The sequence below is a fragment of the Calonectris borealis genome, chromosome 6 (genome assembly GCF_964195595.1).
Source record: "Calonectris borealis chromosome 6, bCalBor7.hap1.2, whole genome shotgun sequence".
NCBI classification, from domain to species: domain Eukaryota; kingdom Metazoa; phylum Chordata; class Aves; order Procellariiformes; family Procellariidae; genus Calonectris; species Calonectris borealis.
Window position 1 is genome coordinate 7,183,536 of NC_134317.1, and position 21,611 is coordinate 7,205,146.

At 45.4% G+C, this 21,611-nt stretch overlaps 1 protein-coding gene across 1 annotated transcript in view; it reads right to left on the reverse strand.

Moving 5' to 3' along the window:
* Positions 1–14,523: 14,523 nt before the first annotated feature.
* Positions 14,524–21,611, reverse strand: part of THSD7B (thrombospondin type 1 domain containing 7B) — a 271,437-nt gene continuing 264,349 nt past the window's right edge. Inside the window, exons 25-27 of the mRNA XM_075152722.1 lie at positions 21,138–21,330; positions 17,444–17,531; positions 14,524–15,638 (exon numbers count right to left, since the gene is read on the reverse strand). Of these exons, the coding sequence (XP_075008823.1) occupies positions 15,557–15,638; positions 17,444–17,531; positions 21,138–21,330 (363 nt within the window). The 3' untranslated portion in view covers positions 14,524–15,556. The remainder of the gene's footprint in view (positions 15,639–17,443; positions 17,532–21,137; positions 21,331–21,611) is intronic.

A 21,611-nucleotide genomic window follows, 5' to 3' on the forward strand; every position in this document is an offset into this window, starting at 1 on the left:
AGGTAAAAACGTGCAGCACGAACTCTGGGCAACACGAAGGTACTTAATTTCTTTTCAGAAAACGATGTTGTTTAAGTCATCATTACAGCAACTGTAGGTAAGTCCTGCACGGCCACCGAGGTGATGACAGGCCCCGATGGCCCCAGCTCCCTCCCTCTGTCCTTGCTCTCCCACGTGGCCACAAAATCTCATTTCCTTTCCCCCCCACCAGATTTTAGCTACTTACCCCAGAAAGGTTCCGAGCGCTGAGCCGGGGGGTGACCCACAGCCCCAGGCAGGCTGAGGAGTCACGAAAGGACCAGCACCCAACATCTCGGAAAACTCAATGCGGCAAGACCATAACTGCTTCAAAAATCCCAGGAAAGAAAAGCAAATGAAGCAGCTCCAGCGTCACTTGGCCATCTCTTCTTCCTCCATGGCTCGTGCCATGGGGTTCGTCCTTGTACAGCCCGTGTCCATGCTGCAGCTCTCACGTTTGACCCCGTGTAGTGGCCACGTGCTTTAAAATGAATGCCCCGATCATTTCCACTCACGTATTGCCTAGGGAGCGTACCCTAAATATAAGTAAGGTTGCCGGGGCTGCTGAGGTACCTCCTGCAGTTTAATGCTGTTCGTAGAGCGCTGGGGGGAAGCGGCTCGGTCGGCTCTGGCACCTTCCCGTCTGCAGGATTTAACGTGATTCCCGAGCTGTTAGCAGACCTAAGCCAGAGCTATGGTTTTCAGCTTTTTTCCTTCCCCTCCTTAAATAATACATACATGGGTGAGCTTTCCTAAAGCAGTGAAGATGCTTTTGATCTCAATTACTGGTATCAGCTATAGCGAGAAAATTAAAATTCAGGATTTGTTACCAACACTTTAATTATTCAGTGTTATCAAGTTGTCACCGGGCCTTTAATTATTTTTCAGTTTATACCTAATTTCCCACACTATGGTTGCTTTAGTGATGTTAAGGTAGATCTGCAACAGTAATAGAAAACGTCCAAGTCCTTTACGATGCTGAGGATTGGAAATGACAATGTTAATAAAATTCACTCGTCTCCCGTGCCACCAGCCATCATCAATATAGTGTTCATCTGCAGTTGGCACGCTATTTAATTATGCTCTTTTGGTACCAATAAACACTTAATAATCTATTCAAAATGAGTAAACAGGATATAACACTGCCTGTGATTCTGCATCTGCTTAAAGATTGGGCACAAGACCATGAAATCTCCCTGCCAAAGCCTCTCAGGAGTGGACTTTGCATTTCGGACAACAGCGTGACACTGGGAAGGTTATTTATGTACCAGGTACAAGCACCCAAGACATCGGCAGTGGAGATGAGACAGAGGTTCCACGCGTGGTTAACACCAATTACGCAGCTAGCTACCCTTGTTTACAGAGATCGTTTGTTTTAACGCACCGGGCAATTTTGACTCAGCAAAACCTTACGCGAAGAAGGAAACCTTGGTTACAGCGAGGAAGCTGGTGCAGAAACGCTCACGCACCTCACTAGTCCCAGCAAAAAGGCAATTTGCCAAGTTTCTTGCCAAGTCCAGGGCAGGAAAAGGGGAGGGTTATTTTACCTGCGGGGCTGGGATTACCATACCTGCTGCAGATCCCCATCACTGGAGGAGTCCTGAGAAGCTCTTCCCACTGCGCTCAATAACCCTGCATCTCTGGGGGCAGACACGAACGAGCGATTATCTCCTCTTCTCCCGCAGAAGGCCGTTACCAGTCAGGGCACACTTTGTCTCCGATGTGCAGGTGACGTTTCATGGACACTTGAGGCAGCTCTACCCCAGACCGATGGCCAAATGTCACTTAGCACCCGTCCCTGGCTGCCCTTCACCCCAGGCAGGCCCACAGCCCCAGCTGATGTACATGCCCAGGAGGACCACGGGCATCCCCAGGCTCTGCGCACAGGTCCCACCAACGTTGTGTGAGTCCAACGCGCTGAAGACCAGCTGGGTTGAGGTCTTCATGCCTTTCCCTAACAACACACCGGGGAAAAAGTCTAGCAGAAGACCTGCCCGAACTGCCCATGGTGCCACAGCCGGGAGCGAGCAGGGACTTAGCACTGGATGGAGGCATCAGGGGTGAGAGGTGCTGGGACCAAAGGCGGGCTGGAAAGGCAGAGAAAGGTTTTGGGGAGAGCTGCTGGTGCTGTATGTAGGGAGGGGTCCCTGCAGTCAGCCTCGGGAGAGGAGGGGGCTGCTCACAATTAGGGGAAATGGCCAGATTCAGCTAATCAACGTGACGAGGCGGGCGAGCAAACAGGAACAGAAGAGGCGCACAAAGCACGCCCTGCCGCTATCCCAGTATCGCCCAGTAGCAAAAGCAACCAGCAACAGCTCACCAGGACACTGGGGTGGGGTCACCATTTCCTTTCCATGTGATCTTAAAGCCCTTTGGCCTATCTCAAGATGGAAGACTGCTTGGAATTACTTGGAAGACCCTCCAAGCCCCGAAGCCCTTCGCAGCTGCTCTGCAGACCCCTGGGGCTCTCCCCTGCCACCACATCCTCGCTCTCCTCTTGGGCCACTTCCAACTATTAGGACTTGGAAATTTCATCCCACTCATATCTTTGCAACAGGAAAACGGGCGAAGCCCACTCGTTAACGTACACAATCCTGGTCCTGCTGCCGATGAAGAGCAAAATAAGGAACTGGTGTCTCGCCCCGCTCTGTTTTACACTGTGGTTGAGCACCTTGGAGCTAAAACACGGAGAGAAGAGCCTTGAGCAGGTCAGCATCTCTAGGCTGGGGTGTCCCAGGCACCGCCGTAATTTGTTTTTACAACGGGCGGATAGGTGTGGGTAAGGCTCACGGGTGCCCGCCTGCCCGCTGCGTGCCGGCTGCTGCTCAAATGCACCGTTTGGCATGATTTTCTTTCTTACTATCTAATGACACTTCTTGCCCAGAATTAATTAGCGGATGTACAAAATAACCTTTCTAACCTCCGTTTCTAGCCTGCAGCACCTTTTGCAAACAAATTTTATATGTTTGAGATTTAAATTCATGTTAAATCATTGGTGCTGATCTTCCAGGGATGGGGAAGCAAAGGTTGCTAACACACTACCCAAGTGCTCAAGATCGTTGCATATTTTATACCGTTCCTCTCTCCGCTAATTGACTTAATGCCACACAAAGCTGGGAGCGTATTTGCATCTCCGAAAGGACTGCGGCACTCCGAAGACGTGCGTTTTCACGTGCCAATCTGATGGCTTGTCTCACAACTGGCTTCCCCCCAAAAAATACTTACGCCGCACAGATGTGGATGATTAGTGCCCGAACCAGAACTAACTTCTCAGAAAATTGTAGTTGTTGCAGGCCAAATTGAGTCTGCTATGGCAGAAGCCAGAATAATTGCTCAGGGGAGCATGGGGCTTATCCAGCAGTTAATTCATTATTTGTACCTGCTCAGAGCCAGGATAGAAACAGCAGGCAAGGCGGCAGCAAACAAGGTACAAACTCCAGTATCTCAGGATCAATTTGTTCAGATAAAGGCTTATTGCCATCACGGCGAGGTTGCAAAATACCTCTGCAAGCACTTACGGGTGGGAAAATAAGAGGAGGGAGCTGTTTTACTACTGTCCTTTAGTTCTGTGATAAGCTATACAGATTTGAATGCCACTAACGCTGCGTTTTGGGCTTTGCCATGCACCCCAAAGTTAGAGTGTAGAGGGGAAACGCATCTGAGGTGGGGAGGGCAGGTCCCGTCTTCGCAATGGTGCCAGGACACGGCAACCAGCACCCGCCAGCGGCAGCTGTGGCCGGTCCTGCCGTGTGCCAAGGCTGACGCTTTAGAAAGAAATAGCAGTTTGAAAAAAGCGTTAACAACCAACAGCACCAAAAGTGATGCAGACGCTGAGCTCTGCCCTCTTTCTGGTGACACTTATGATAGCGGGGCTGATTTTGTTGCACACTCCTGAGGACACCCCTCAAGGGACAGGGGCTTCTCCACAGCTGCCTGGGGTGACCCCACGTCGGCCCCGTCTCCACCACCCGCTCTGCGATCGCATCTCTGCATGCGAGCCCCCGGAGCTGCTCTCACCCCCCCTCCCAGCAGCGATTTTCACCCTGCGAAGTGGTGTCCCGTGGCCACGCGACGAGACAACTTCTGCAAGGGTCTCTGGAAAATCTGGGAAGCCAATTCTTTTAACAATCGATCCATCGGGCACGCAAACAAGCTCGGGCAGGCAGGCACTGCGTGAAGTCCAGCCTGGCCTCGAGGCAAAGCCAAGCTGCTCCTAACTTCATCATCACCTTTAACAGACTTGACAAATTGGAATAGGATGTGTCTCTCTTGAGCGTGGATATATCCCCACCTTTTTTGCTTTAGTCCTGACCGGTGCAGGGAATCAACATGAATCATGACTTGCTTTGCTGCGTTCACACTGGGTTTATTGCAGTATAAATTTTTGAATACTAAATATTCATTTTGGCTAACATTCATATAGATCTTCATACTCACATCAGCTCAATCTGATCCATTATTGCTTAATACTTTTATAGAATTTGATTATTTACTAATGCAGAATAGTGAGAATACTGCCAATTCTTTCATTCCCATGACGTGAAATGCAGAACCGCCAGGCGAGCGAGGCGGTGGACAGTGAAGAGCACAAAGCAGTCGCAGAGCAGATCAAGATGATGTGGTTGGGGCAGTCACATTTGCTACTGGGGGTGGCTGGGGAGCCTCCCTACCCAAAACAGGCAGGGGATAGTTTTTTATTTCAGTTGAGAGAACGTGCTAGTTAAAATAATCTCAGGTAGATTTACGCTATTTGTTCTGCGCCATTACCCAGCCATTTTTGCTAAAACAAGCAATAATTAATCTGGTTGTCCCCCTTGTATTTATAGGTAGCGCCAATACAGTCATTTTTCTATTCCCTCTAAATAACTACTTCCCACAGGGAAAAGCGGTTATCGTCATGTGAGCATGTTTGACTCAGTAAGGGCACTTGTACTGCACCCTATTACACAGCCATATTTCCCTCAGTTCCCAAACGGAACAGAAGAAAATGCAATATGAATTCACACAATACACTGGTGGGAGAAATACCTAGAGAGAAAAGAATAATAAATGCAGTCTGCACCACACCGCTCAAACAACCCCATCACCTTCAATAGCGGTTGCAGCACAGGAAGGCCACTACAGACGTCTGCCGCTCCCCTGAAAGGACACCATCATCTTTAGTCATTTAATGACTCGCATCGTCACTCGGACTGGACCTGCGTTTGTCTTTGGAAAAAGCATAACCCAGGGAAGGAAGAGCAACCGGAGGGAGGTCATATGTCTGGGAGGGCAGCAGCAAAATCCATCCATGAGCTAAACGAGGGAGCAAAGAGCTAAAAAACGAGTTGCCTTTCCCTTCTGATCCTGCAAACGCTTAAAACTGTGCTCACAGCTACACGTGGAAAATATCCACCCTGGAATTATTGACTAGCAAAGTGTTGGAGGAAAAAAAGGAATTAAAGGGACCTGCCAGGGAAGACCGGTACACGATCTCAGGCTGGGCACTGCAGGCCCCGCAGAGACCGAGGGGACAATCGGGCGTCAATAAGCAACGCCGACCCCCGCGCGGCACCGGCGCCAGCAGTTCTGCACCATAGTTATGGATTAGTGCCTTGGTTTTGGTCCGTGCCCTGCTGCTGAGCTTCCAGATGAATTTATTTTGCTCCATTTTAACCTTGACGGCAAACCCCTTCTTTTAAATGTTAAAAATGTCACATATTGGGGAGAGGAAAAAAATGTAAAAGTTGTTGGTAGACCTTGCGAATGTGAACACCAGCGCTCCAGCCAGCACTTGTGCGCAAGGTGGGTTTCTGTCCTTCACCCCCGCACAGCGAGCAGCTGAACGCATCCACGAGGAATGGGAAAGTCCACTTCTCAGGGACGGCTCTGGGCCCGAAGAGTGATTGAACACATTACGGGTTAGGGAAGACAACACTTCCAGGACTGTCCTCCGAGAACAGGAACGAGAAAGGAATTGATTTCACCTCCCTCTAATGCTCCTCTGCAGTAAGAGAGTCCCTGTCTGTTGTCTTGGTAGTAGAAGAAAAAATCCCAGCCAGCCACTCGCTTTCTGTAAGCGGCAATTCAGAGGGGGACGCATGCCACACGCCAGCTGAGCTCTCCTGCAAAGGGGAGAGCCCGCGGGCGACGGGCTCCAGCTCTGCCCGCAGCCACCTCAGCACCCCCCACCCCCCCGGCAGTCCCCCCGCAGAAAGGGGCCGAAGCGTCCAGCACAGCTCTGCAAGGAACCCACCGATTCCTCCTCCGCTCACCCGCAGCTTCTGCCCCACCTCCCCGGTGAGGGCCGGCGGGCGCCGGCACGGCCGCGCGTCGGCCGCTGGGTCTCCCCGGGGCACGTCGCGCTGCCGAGGTGTTCGCTCTGCTGACGCCCGGCCCTGATCCCTGTTCCCTGCTGATAGCAAAACAGCAAAACTATCAGTCTCATTAAAAGCAACACATCAGCCTTATAAATTAACCCAGATTTTTCACCTTACACCTGCTGGAAGAGCCGCCCTGGGCCAGCACCGCTCCACTCCGGTGGCAGCGGAGGAGCAGAAACCAGCTCCGTATTTTTGCAGCCAAGGTTTGCCTTCAGCTGGGCAGCAAATGAGCTCCTTAGGAAAGCAGGACATACTCTCCACAGAAGAGATTTCACACCAGCGTCTAGGTCCATTCACGAAATCGGTCCTTTGATGAAGGAATTCGGCAGCGGGGCCCTGCACCCACGGCCGGACAACACCGACATTTCGGTTCTCTCCCGGCCACGCTGCAATAAATGCAGCTGTCAGGTCAGAGCGAGTCATTTCATTTTCATTCGAGCACCTATTTAATATTCATCATGTTACAGGGGGACATTTTTATGTCAGAAAAAACACAAGTGCTCTCCCGAAATGACTCAAGGGCAATAAAGAATAAATTGTCTTTAAACCTGTATAAGGGATGCTGAAGTCACAAACAAGGCATAAAATAATATGGAGCTAGAAAGTGCTTTTTCCTTATTAGGTTTATCAAAGTAAAACTAGGCTGGCAAGCTTGTTCTATCAAGCAAATGGATATGGTAAAAAAGGAAATGAAAATTCTGATCCATATTCATTGTTTCAGTGTCAGCAAGGGAGAAAAAAGCTTCACTTTAATTTTTTTTTTTTTTTTTTTTTGCTTTAGACAGCTGATCTGAAGTCTTACAGAAAAAAGTAAGTGAAGTTGATAAGGAAGCAAAAGAAAATCAAGGATAATTAATAGAAACAAAGCAAGCTGCAGAAGAGGCCAGACAAAGTGTCTAACATTAAACAAAATGTGAAACGTGGAACATGCTTGACTGCACCAAGCAGCAGCTCCAGGCACCAACAGCATTTTAATAGGAAGATTTCTTTTCCAAAGCTCTCAGCCGCTGCTGGCCCTGGCCCGGGGCCGGCAGCGTCGGCAGCAGGATTTCTCTCCAAACACATAACAGATTTTTCTTTTCTATTTAAATTAGCTTTTAACACAGTCCTGGCGGCAGTACCAAATAGTCGCACCCAGGAACCGGTGCACCCGTGAAATAAAGCCGGACTATTTCCCAGGTTAAAAAGAGGCTCACGCCTGGAACAGCAGAAGTCTAAGGGAGAAGAGGACTAGCGACTAAATAGAGGGGGGTCTTAATGCCTGTGCGTGCGCATGTGTGTATTTTGCATTTCTACAGCCTAGATAAATGAACATGTTTTTCTCTGTAAGACAACGACAGGACAAAGAAATTTCAAGCAAGTGCCGTATCCCGCATCCGGGAGACCTGGGAGGGAGCCGGCGCTACAGCCAGCGCCGCACCCCCGTGCTCTGGGCTGCAACGCTCCCCATTTCATTTCAAATGCCACAGCATTTGGCTTTTGGTTTTTTCCCCCCCAACATCCACTTCCCAGGCTTGCGTGATTAGGTGAGACAGGCAGCTTTCTGGCTTTTAGAGTTGTACCTTCCTGGCTGTCATGGTGATGGCAATAAGATGATGAAGAGTAAAAGCACTAGCATTATATGGAAAAATACTCAAAATTTTTATTATTGGGGAGAGTCATCCCTCGTGATCTGGGAGCAGGGTTGCCAACTCAGCCGGTCATATGATTTCTGTAAAAGGGAGATGATAACTGCGGCAGTGGGAACTGCAGAGGGGATCCAGCAGACTCATCTCAGACGGCGGCTCTTCATTTCTAAATCGTGTTCTGCCAGTACCTCAAAAATACTGCACAACTTTGCAAAATCGAAGAGGGTCTTGTGTAGCTGTTTTTTGGAGGGTTTTTTTTGTCAAGGATGACCCATGTTGCATGTACAGGAGTGACAAAGGAATGGGAGTTTGGTCCCTTTAGCCTTTCTACAGCCTGCTGAGTGCGATGAACAGATTTGTGCTCCTTTCCCTTACACCTGCCTTCGGTCCCACAGGCTCATCAGCACAGATTTTTCTGGACAAAGCTTGATGAGATCGGGAAATTATGCCAGCCCCTATTCCTGTAGAAAACACAGAATTACTGGAGAGCATTTTATGTAAATATATTCTCTTTCCTCAGAAGAGGACAGCAGTTTTAATGACAAATTGAGTGAAATCTCACTTGGCATGAAGCAAATAAAATAGTAAATATTTCAAGTTACTGCTTTGCAGTAATAGAGACCGCATTTAAAAATAATTGCTGTGGATCTGCCGTATCATACAAAGGAATAGAGTGACAACGCAACCGTGATGTGACACATCTGCATTACAGCTTTTCATCTCAATTCAGTCTTTAACAGGCTCCATCAGCTGATTGCATTCAGCAGGTGAAGCGATATTTTCCGCCAGCAGTAGCAATCTCGTGATGCTTCCCAGCAATGAGAAACCTGCCTGAATGTCATTGCTGCCACCGCAGAGTGCAGCCGTCAGTCACGGGGCAGAGCTTATACAGATGTATGTCTCTGGTGCTCCTCTGCTGAGCCCATCAAGCACAGCCCATTGCAATAGGAACCAGAGCTAGGACTGGGACTGAGATATAAAACCCCATTTTCTCCACTCCAGGAGTGTCAGACACTGGAAGATGAAGTGTTTTGCCCAGGTAAAAAAGTGGTGTGGGGCCGTTAGAGAAAACAACAGATCGCTGTGAGTTGCTCTGGTATGACCTGTCGGCGCCGCGACTTCTCCTTGCAGTCCCTCAGCGTGTCTGTCACCGGGAGAGATGGCTCAGACATACTGTCTGGGTTTCAGCGAATGTGCTTCTTACACCTCTCAAAACAAACCGTTCACCTATAGCGGCTGAAACACAAGCAGTCACTGGTGCTTCAGCTGGGCTACAACCTCCACAAGTTCTCTGTAGTGTATGTTGGAAGAAAAAAAACCCTCTGTCATAGAGAAATCTCTTCTCCAAAGTCCTGCTTTGGATTGCTTATCTGAGGACAAGGCTTTTGTTTCATCAGAGGAAAGACTTAAAACATCCACTACAAATAGGAAGAACACCGATGTCGACTGTCACTGTGGACTTTCTGCATTGTTTTTTCTCAAAGCATGGAAGATAATAGATTAAATCTCTGTTGCATTCCATCACTGAAACCATCCTGTATTTCCATCCTCAGGTAGACCCCAACTACTCCACTTAAATAAATTTGGATACACTTGGTCCACCCAATGCACGCAAGCCAAGAAGCTTAACCCTTCTGCCGCAGAAGAGCAGCTGCAGACCACATTTCTCACGGTACACTTGGATCTTTCACTGCTGACCCATCAACTGATGGGATGTTCCTCTCTGATCCAGTCACTGAGCTACATTGACTAGCAATGTAGAAGGCAAAACCACATTGTGTAATTAAATCACTTAATTTGCCACATGAAGTGCTTCAGGATCGATGAATTCATATTCGCAAAGGGCACTGAAGGTGGAAAACCCTAAGGAAGCAACAGTTAATAACCTACAAGTGACCTGATCATCCCAGGCACCATTTACTGACTCTGGATCAAACACACCCCTCCAAATATGGTTTTGCCTGATGCTACAGCAGGCTCAGAGGAGCGACACTACAATGCACGTTAATTCCTGCTAAACACGAGTTTCAGAAGGCAGCTACCAAAGGAGATCACATCATTCCTTGGCCTAATCCTGCTGCTGTGCAGTGTGGTGATCACCGGGCAACGGCAGCAGCCTGGAAACACCATTTCTGGGCTGCACCCAGACACTCAGACACTTTTGCAGAAAAGCTACTCGAAGCCTGCTCACATGGGGTAGGAGCCAGATTGCACCCCAAAAAATATAAATTACAACTGCCGCCTTCCTCATCTGCAAAATTAATGCTTGGCGCTCCACTTCATGCGCATACTGTTGAAAGATTCTTCACCGTTATTATATCTGAAGAGGTTTTTTCCGAATGTCATATTGGCATGTAACAACCACAACATTCATAACATGCAGGTGAACTTTCATAAAGCAGAGGAGAAAATTAACATTCTTCCTTATCAGAGGAAATTGAATCTGATTTTTCATTCCATCAAAACATCTCTTCACAGACAGGATAAATCCCATAAATTGCTTTAACCCATGCATCCGTCTAGAGCCCATTCTATACGCTATTGTAACAAAGCATGTAATCAAAATAAATGAGCATAATTGCCAACGAGCGCAAATATGGGGTTTCTGGATTCTTTTCACAGGCAGTTCATATGTGGCCATTTTACCATATGTTTACCTTTAAAAATAAGACTAAACTGTATTAGATTGGAAGGTAAAAGCGTATACATTAAAAATTCATGCAGAAAGCGTCACGCAGCCATGACTACCATTATAACTATTCATTCAAATCTAGTCTTTTCTCCCCAAATGTAAACGTAACCAAATGCCAAAGCGTGGCCAAACAACAACCCGTTTCAAGGGACAGTGGGGTCCCGTGCTATCAGACTTCGCAGCGACACTCTCCTCCCATTCCTCTCTACCGGGTAGGAATAAGAAAGGACGGCGCGCGATTCCATTTATTGAACGGTAGTTCAGGTGAATTCCTCATTTTTTTACACTCGTGTTTCTAGTCCTAGTTATCCCGAGGGGTCAGACAGGCTGCTTTAAGGCAACCTCACAGCTGTACAACTTTCTCGACGGGTAACAACCCCCTCCCACGCCACATCCCCATCCCGCAGCGGCACGGGGCCGGGCTAAGTGCCACCACCCGGGGAGACGCCCTTCCCTACGGATGCAGCAAGACCAGAAGGAATTACACGTGACTTTCTTTAGCTTCCACGTCTGACAGAAGCAGAAGGCATGACCTGTCCTAAGTGTTACGAGTCAGGTCATGTCACATCACAACAGCTCACCGGCACGGCCGGTGGCACGAGTCATGTCAGCAGTTAAATGACAGTAAATGACAGTAACAGAGTCACCTGTCAGGTCCTGGCTCCGGGCATCAAGTAACACATGCATATTGATGGCAAGTAATAGTATGCGCACAGATACATCTTCATAAAGATAATATAAATCAAGCTCCTGTCCAGGACAGGCGCATGTCGCAGCTGTAAGATGTGGAAGTTAATTCATTTAAATTACATTTTAAACCAGACAAAACCGTAATCTGTCCCGAGGCACGTTAATACATCAGGTATCCTGATCCATCTTTCAAAAGGTCCCGAGATAGATCTTTTTTTTTCCACATTACTACCTCCCAATTGAAAACGAGCTCCAAAATTATATTTAAACGACATCTCTCCTTCCATTCATAAGTGCAAATTAAGTTACATATTTAGAAAAAATAAGTCTTTCAAGAAACCAGCTATGCCATGTTAGCAGCAAATGACCTGATCTCTAATGATAACTTCATACTTATGAGGACTAATCCCAACTGGAAGTCCTCAACCGAGTTTTTTTTTCCCCCAAGATAATATTTTCTTCATTTCCTGATGAAACTGGCCATGAATGTAAGTGCACTTAAGCAAAGAAAAGTACGCAATTAGGCTCGTCTTCGACACATATGAATACAAGCTATGTCGTCTTGTAGGCATTTTTACACTACACTGCTTCCAGAGCAAAGAAAATGACAGTCTTTGCTCTCGGCTGTAGCATCCGAAGTTCCAGTGTTCAGTGACACTTCTGGGGTGGTTGCTGGAGGGGAGGAGACCAGCTGGGACCCAGCCCTGCTAACATGAAAGCTCCCCGAGACTTCAGGATATTTCTGCAGGAAAAATGTCGTTTGATCTTACAAAGCTCATACAAAAGCCCAGATGTTGAAAGCGATAGGCATAGTGATACGTATAGAAGTGGTACCTGTGCACGCAAAGATCCCATTTCTGAGCATAACCGAAATGATTGCAGGAATGATGTAGGTATGCAACACTTCAATACGTCTTGGTAATTTGTTTTCTGTGGTGTTTTACTTCAGTTGCTGCTATTTTGTTTTACTGTTGTGTGTTCAAGAGTCCTTGAATGGAGGAGAGAAAATGCCACAGAAGATAGATCTCAAAAAAAAAAAAAAAAAAAAAAAAGAGTTGCACATTTTACAGCTGCAATGCTGAAATAGGAGACACCTGGCAGCGGACATTGAAATCAATAGTGTCGAAACAAAAGATGACAAAATGCAGACTCTTTCATTATCTGGTTATTAACTACCAAGACAGATTGCCAAGGCATTTGGCAAACTCTTCACCCTCAGATGTTTTTACTCACAATTACATACGTGTCTTAATGGGATGCCCCAGCTGGGGGTATAGGAATTACCTGCTGAACTGGACCAAGATCTCTCTCCTGTCTTTGGCAGGGATCAGCACCAGCTACTTCAGCATAAAGTTTAGAAACACCAAACAGGCAAGAATTCAGAGTAATCCCTCTTCCACATCATGACTTGTTTTGGACTGAAAGATAGGAATTGCCTTTCAGTGCTCCCGCGGGAGGCTGGGCATCCCTCCCAGCACGTTTACCAGGGCTCTTACACACAGCAATAATCTCGATATCTGCCTGAACTACCGATTCCTTTTTTTGCATTATGCTGCATTCTCAGCCTGCAGGGCCACCAGCTCCTCGGTTCAATTTCACAGTTTAATTCAATCCCAAATTATCAAATACATGCAATTACATCGTGACATTTGAATCACCGCGCTGTCCAAGCTGGACGACGAGCAGACACGGGGTTCAATGCACGGCCGGCAGCGGCTGTCTCTAACAGCAGCCTCAGCAGCCTTCCCCTCTGTTTTATTTTATCCCACAAAGTCAAACACCTGCACTCACTCCCTAAAGGGCTTCACCAAACTGCAACAGCTCGGCAGCAGATGTGGTCCCTCGGCCCCGCGCCAGCGCCCTGCACAGCCCGCAGCTCCACAGGCAGCGCCCAGCCCCAGCCCCAGCCCTTCGGAGAGCCCCTGGGGCTTTGGCCAGAAGGAACTATAGCACGAGTGGGGACAGGGACTGCGTGAAGGCCACCAAACTGAAGCACAACCCCAGATCCATCTGCTCAGTACAAACACGCACCTCGCAGTGCTGTACCTGGAGCTCCTTCTCCCCCCCGGGCAGCTCACCATCCAGCCCGCATCTCCTGCGCTGGACATCACCGTTTGGACTGTAATTTACCCTGATGGTGAGGGCAATGACCACATGTTGCAGCTGTCATTTTTTGTTATTATTACACCATCTTTCCCACCCCAACGCCTTTTTGAACAGCATGCTTAATTGAGTTTATTCCTTCATTATTCAGAGAGTACCATTCTCCCCACATATTGTATCCCGCAGACAAAATATATTAAGATCTGGCAGTATTCTTCCTAATAGCGTTGGATCATCATTCCCCTTGTAACTCTTACTCTATACATGTTACTCAAAGGTTCAGTACAGGGTACTTTAAAAAAGATTTAGGCCCCCGATGTTACTGGGGAACACCAGATCCTGCTTTTTATACCATAAACAGTTATAGCTCTAAGGTAGAAAGTAGAGCCAGCTGAAGATCTTCAGGGCCAGAAATATGTGAGGCAATTTCCCCTCGCAATTCCATCAGCCTTTTTTTTAATGCGAGAAGAGGAAAGCGCATTCCTGGCCTTGCTTTGATGACACAACATCATCTCAATTCGAGGCTGCGGGAGAAACGCTGAAGGGGAGGGATCCTGACCTGGGGAAGGAAACCTAGCTACACCACCATCATTTTTTCAGTGAAACCGTAATATTCAAATCCCTTTACAAAGCTGTGGATAGCAACATAACAAGACGAGCATTGCCCTCCGCCCTAGTTACACCCTTCTCTCGCGATGATCTGCTCTGAAGTAACTGCGGATTGAGAAGGACTGCGTAGGTGCTAGGCTGGCAACAATTCTTTTTTCCTCTTCCTTCTAATTATTGGAATAAGCAGCAGAATTGAGCTAAAAATAAGACCAAGCATTCTCCAGATCTGTAATTATTTCTCTCGACTTGTACTTGTCTACAATATTTCTTTCACTAATCGCTACAGCACAAAATATGCCAGAATTGTTTGCAATCCGAGTCCAATCTCAGACACAGTAAAAGACTAATAACAAATGTTGCTTACACACATTTAATTCAACATACCAGAAGCAATTTTCTCACTCTCTTTAGCATTTTATTTGCTTATAAATACAAGTCAATACCACAAGATGGCACTTTCTTACTTGCAACACACACTATTATAAACACTTACCCTCTTCAAATGTTCCCAGATGTTTACGACATGTAACTTCGCAGTGGTTTCGAAACATTTAAAAAAGCAAGACCTTCTACAAACTGCATTTGTGTTTGATGTATATTAAATGAGGTCAGGTAATTAAATTCAAAAAAAGAATTTATAAATATTTCAGATAAGAAAATTTAAATACAAAAGCAGAGTTTGTATTAATTAAACTGAATAACAATTTAAATTGGCCATAATGCATCTACATGGTTTAATTTAATTTAAAATACTTTTTAAACAATCAAATCCTCTCGCCGTTCATCAAAACACCTATCTACTCAACTCTTTAAAAAATATTCTTGGTTAAGAAACCACCTATGCTTTTTCATAACAATCCTCATTCTGTCCTGTACGTGGAAATGAAGCAAAATCATATTCCAGAATTAGAAAACAGGATAAGAAGGAAGAAACTTTAAAAACCCTGATAACTTCAGACACTTCAACTCATTCTTCCTTGCGTTTCTGAAAATACATGATCCGGTTTTAAAGTCTTTGAACGAAATGTAAACACTAGAAAACTCATTGTTGAAATAGGTGAAGAATAAAGAACCCTGCACTAATATAGTGCATAATGATGCTGTGTCAAACTTGTCATTTACAGTAAATGTCACATTTTCCTCAGGATTGTCATGCCTTTTTTTTCACTAATTCCTTTTGATGTCTGTAGATTCTCTCTTTTTTTTTGTTTTTATTCCCATTGCTCAACAGGAAGAGATGTATTATCTGGTCTCTTCACAAAAGAGTTTCACAAGATCCAAATTTTTGACTCCATTTTTTTTAATAAAGGGGTGGCAAAATTTTAAGCTTGAGATACTTCTGTTCTGCCCGGTATATTACACATCAGGAGATTCCTCAAAAAACTGAGAAGTCGGAGAGTTCCAAAAAAGGTAGCAGTTAAGGCAGTCGATGTCTACATTTGGATTTCTTTCTGTCACATATCAATGTCTCCGTCATAGGCCAAGGTTAGAGGCTTCTGTTGCGGTGGAGTGCTTTGATGCTGCTTTGTTTTTTTGCTGCAAGAAAAATATTTCAGGAGACAAAATTATAAACTGTAATAAGCTCAGAAACATCATCAGAAACTAAACTTCAAGAAAAAAATCAACTTCCCATGCCGGCTATTTCATTTTGCAACTAGGTGACACTGCAGTACAGTGACTAGTTCCAAGAAAAACCACGTGGACCTGCTTATGTGCTATTACGTGTGTGGTACAGACACAGCCTGCCGAAAACGGGCAGCCAACTGTGCTCTTCATCTAGAGAGGAAATAAAGCATATTTGTCTCCCGTGTCTTCTCACAGCTGACAAACCAAGGAACACCTCGCAGAAAAATTGAAACATGAACTGTCTAGGAGTGGGATATTCTCATTTTTTCTTTGGCACAGTATTGAAGCAACAATAATTATTATTGAGAAATACACTTCCTCACCAGTCTTCAAGTGATGGAGAACTATGTAATGTTATTTAAAAAATCCTCTGTATGCTCCACCGTGAAGCCACAGAGAAATGGTAACTACATGGCTTGGAAAATAAGGAAGCAATTCCTAAGCAGCGTCCAAATGCTGTTATTTAAGCTTTTAACTGAGAGGAAGACTAAGAGAGTGAGAAAAAATAAACTGATTTTGGATGAAAGAGGGCAATGATGCTGTCAGGCCACGGTTGTGACTCTCTGGTTGCCTGCCCTGATCTGACAGGGGTTGGGGCAGCTTGCACCATTAATGTTCGTAAAGCCCAGGCCAGCTCCACGATCCTCAGGGACAGCTGTGGGCATTGCCAGGACACACGGACGCTGGCCACTGCTCCCTTTGTATCCTCCAAGACGCATCAATGGCAGCGTCCTTCCAAACATTCAAACCAGAGAGAGCAACACCAGCTCCGTCAAGCCAGGCCTGCCACCCCTGCCCGGGGCGACGGCTGCTTTGGAGGAGGGCAGACATCTCCCCCACCAGTAAGGCCCATCACCAGTGACACACTGGTGTAGACCAGAGCTTCGCTACACCCGGTACCCTATCTCTAACAAGTGGCTGGTAACAGCAGCTTTAGACACAGGACATGTTTCCACCTGATGTATTCACTGCAAAAACCTATTTAGGGATTTCCTGAGCTGGAGCATACATCCAGAAAACCACAATTAACACCAAGAGACCCAATCTCCCGTGAACTGTTATGCCATCTTTGAATCCATTTATCTTCCTGGCATGCACAGTCCCCGGCAGCGGTAAGCTCACAAGGTAATAATGCACTGTGTGAAAAATACAATCTTTTGTTTATTTTAAACGATCATTTCATCAGATGCCTCCCACTTCTTATATTGTGGGAAATAAAAATTCCCTAGCGCCCTTTTCTACTCCATTCATGATTTCATAGACCTCTATTGTATTCCCACGTCAGACATCATTTTCCAACTGAATGCCCCTATTCTATTTAGTCCTTCCTTGAGCGGAAGCCAGCTCCTCGATCCAATCAGCCCCCTTGCCTTTTTTCAGTTTTACTTTATCTTTTTTTTAAAGAATACAATAAAAAGCCCTTTCTAATCCCAGCAGAAGTCTGAATAAATATAAGGGCCTATTGATAACCAAAAATAATTCTTTCCCTGCATGGCCACCACACTTCTTCATGATTACGCTGGATAGCATTCGGAGAGTTTTAAATTACTCTGAGGTAGGGGCCAAACGAAGGCAGTTAAGTAATCCAAGCTCCATCCTTCCCTAAAGCCTTGAGGATTAAACCCCTGCCACGCAGAGCATTGTGATATATTTGGGATTGTTTAAATAAAAGCAAACTAGCTTTTATTTAAGGACAAAACACATGCCATACTCACCACATCAGGTAGGATGTAAAAATCACGAAAACTATGATGAGGAACCCGCCAGCTGATACTCCGTACACCCACATCTTCAGTTTGCCATCTGTTGGAAGATGAGGGAAAAGGACAGAGGGAGAAAAAGGGAGAATAAAAAACTTTATTCTAAGACACACAAATTCTTAAGAGATTAAGTAAAGAGAAAGCACACGAGCAAAATTAGTAGTACCATTGATGGGAAACACAGCAAGGACTGGCTGGGAATAATCCATAAACCCCACATTTTTGATAGAAAAAAAGATTCCTGTAACAATCAATCGCTTTAAAGACAAAATCTTAACTTTGATAAGGAGTGTAGATTTTCCTCATTGAAAACTGAAAATGAACTCTTCGCCTCAGTTTTCCAAAGCAGCAATATTTCATAACCTCCCCTCTGGCTGAGCTCCCGGGGTCCATGACGGGCAGCCCGGGCTTATGGTGCAGCACAGGACATAGAAGCCGGGCAGGCTCCTGCCCGTGGAAGGGAGCAGGGGCAGGAGATAATTGCAGTACATTTACTCAGGAGCCCCAGTGGCTGCTCTGGCAAAGGCAGTTCAATGTTGAGCTGACCCAAATAGAAACGGAGATAACACCTGATATGTTTAGCCTAAAGAAAAGAGGACTGAGAAGGGATGGGATTGTTCTCCATAAATACTTGGGGGTCAATTGGGGTAAACACCAGCGAGCACAAGCGAACAAGCTACTTAGAGCTGAAAAACGCTCGGGCAACAAATGGGAATAAAGTCGGCTTAGAATAAAAACAAGAATACGCTTTGTAATAGTAAGAGGGATGAAGTTGTGTAAGAGCTTTCTGGCTGGGCCACAGGAGCAGCAGACATAACTGGCTTTAAGACAAGGTAAGGCGCTTGATTAGGACTGTGTGGGTTGCAAAGACAGGGGACCCGCTCTGCGACCCTTGCAGAAACCCCTCCACGCACATGTGAGCTTGAGTGTGTCGAAACATTTCCTTCTGATAGAAAGTCTCAAAACACATTATTTGGACAGATCCTTAATTACAAGCTTTGCATTAATAATAATAATTTTTAAAAGATCAATATTTCTGTTTCTTGCTCCGTTCTGGCTGTACAGCTTTCCTTGTGGGGAGAAGCGATGGTATTTTTTCCATGTAGCAGAAGTCTGAGCTGATTCACACCAACAGAGCTGTTAATACAGACTGGAGGCAGGAACACGAACCTGCGCGGTGCCCACAGACACGTTTGACAGAGGCCATTCCAAACGCAGTCATGCGAGTGGGGAGTTACTTCACGGAACAATCACTGAGCCTGTTTTACATTTTATGTTTGAATGATGAATTTTTTCAAAGGGAAACGTATTTAATCAGATCCCATTCTTTCTTTTTTCTTCCAGACTTTGTGGAAAGGCTGAGTACCTCTCACAGATCTTCTCTTCTCCTCGAAACACTTACAGCCTATCTCCCATGTCAGAAGAGCTCCGTTTGTCAGGTCTGGGTTGTTCTGTTTTTTTTTTTTTTTTGCTGAAGTCTGGGTATGAAATTTGTCGCCCTCTCAACTGGAAATGGCCAAGAAACATTTAGCAGTCCTGCAAAGGGACTGTCACAGCCACAAAAAGGCATCCCACCATGTCTGCTATGAAGGCAGCTACGCTCTCCATCCCCAACATAAAGGCATTGGACCATGTCATCTTACAATTTAAACAATGCTATCTAAATTGCCTCTCAACTTGAAAAAAGCTTCTGTACCTGAACTCTGGCCTCCCAGAGTGTGGTAAAGAAAGGAGAGACACAGCCTGATTTGAAATCAGTTCTGTGCACCTCTGCAGAGCATTTAAAAGAACAAAAACACCAGCCTCATTAAATCGTAATAAAATTTTTGTTCCAAACTGTAAACGGGAAAGGAAATCACAAATTAACTGGAGAAAGGCACATATACTTTTACTGACAGATATAAGTCCTTAGACGTACACAAATGTCAAGGACTATGGTACTGAAGGGCAGTAAATGCCATCCATACAGGGAGGGTTCACCATAGACCCGCTATCAAGAGCGTAACTGGGAGGTAACAGTGGTTTCCTGGCTCAGCTAGCAGTAATTATTGCAAACCCCCAGACTAGTAAGCCTAAGAGCCTGTTTAAGGGGAGTAGTTCCATATTTTGTCAAGAAGTTAGACAAAGGGGAGTGATTTGAAGAGCGCCAGCCTTGAGCTGGGGTCTGAAGGGCACATACAGACTGAAGAGCTACCTGCAGGATGCCAAGGGGTTGGTGATACACTTAGCACACATGGAGCACATTTATTCCTTTCCCATATATTGTTTCTATAACATTTCTGCCCTAAAATTAAATAACACCATGTTCTGTAAAAGCTCCTTAGTCCCTATTTCTGTCTTGTAGTCCCTGGGGGAGAACTGGCTCACAGATGCTGCCCTGAGGTCAAGCCCAGCAGAAGCTTTCAGGGCTGCAGCCTCGAATGCTGATTTAAAAAGAGAAGATTGCAGCATCCACCTACACCTCTCTCCCTTTTTCTAACCCCATAAAGGTACCAGCTGAAGAGAGGACACCTAAGTAAGACAGCCTACAAAGGGCCACGGATGCTGACAAAAAGGCAATTAACCCCAAACCTGTGACTCAAACTGCTGGTGAACTGCGTGGGCTTCTGGATGATGGGTTTGATTGAAAACCAGCCAAATGCTTTGGACCGAGCTCTATGAGCTCGGAGATTGTCAACGCAAAGGTTAACAACTGTATGCAAATCAAATATGTAAATGTAACATTCAAAGTGTGATCACATATATCAGACAGAATTATGGTTCCCTGAATCCCGTAACAGAACCTTTCGTTACATGTTTCCTAAAGTCTCGTGTTCATTACAAACTAATAGGAAACAAATGCAACGTCAGGTAACCGGAGAGGGGGCAGACTGCACTGCCAGTATTTTAGAATACGGGGAGCCTAACGCGTTTCAGTAAAACTTGATGCACCTGACACCTTTGTCTCCCATTTTAAAGTCCTATTTGCATTTTAGAAATTTATTTTGAATAAATTAATCTTGCAAAATAGCAGTCAAAATGATAATCAGCTATTACAGCTACAGCACCAGTCCTGTGGACCAGTCTGGGCACATCCAGTATGTGGTTCCAACTGGGAAGCATTTTATGGTGTGGAAGTCAAAGATCCACTGCTGGATCTTGGGCACAGCAGCTTGTCTGCTTTTTGTGGGGTGTTTTTCAATGTCTTAACTTCAACACTTAAAACTCCAAACTCTACACTTTCTACCCTGTTTTTTTCATACACTTTTGAAATATGGCAAGAAACAATGAATGTTTTCTTTAATGAAATCTTAAGTACTTTCTGCTCTGAATCTTCTGAGGCATTAGTGATCAATATCTTTCCTCGTCCAAACATATTACTTCTAAAAACATCATCAGATAATAGTTCTAAGCATCCCCCCAAATCACATATGAGCATACTTTTGCGAAATATTATTGCTTTATTCTGACTTTGCTATCTCTCAACGTAAGAGATTGTGATTACTCTGCATAGGCACAAAGGAATGAAAGATGGCATGCGAGTTAGAAACTGGGAGGCTGCTCTGCAGCTCCCAGACACAATCTGGTGTTATGATCTACAAAGCTTGTACCTTTCTTCTACAGAAACATTGTAAAGACAATTTATTCCATTCATATTTAAGTTTTTCACCTGGATTAAAAGGTTGAATAGACCATCCTTTGAAAATGTCATGTATTTTTGAGTTGACAGGTTTATTTTTTCCAGCAATGGTCTTAACATCAGCTTTCTTATCTTCCAAACCTGGTACCTTCATGCAGTAATCCAGGAAACCATTTGATCTCATTATTTCTGTATATCCTCGCTCACAACCGCAGACTCCTCTCTAGGTGATAAAAGGGAATTCAGTATTAAACCAAATAGTAGCCTCTCACAGAACAATGCAAATTGTAGGCAAAGTATGAAGAAACTGCAAGGTCTACCCTGCACATGCCACTTCACCACCACCAAACCAAACAAGCGAGGAACTGGTACTCGCAAACCCATTTCAGTTCAAAAAGCCAAAATATATTTGGGGAATTGGTTGAAAAAGAGTAAGTAATTACGGAGAAGCCCAACACCCAAATATTTTCGTCCTAACAGTTTTAATAACAGGCATCTGTGGCT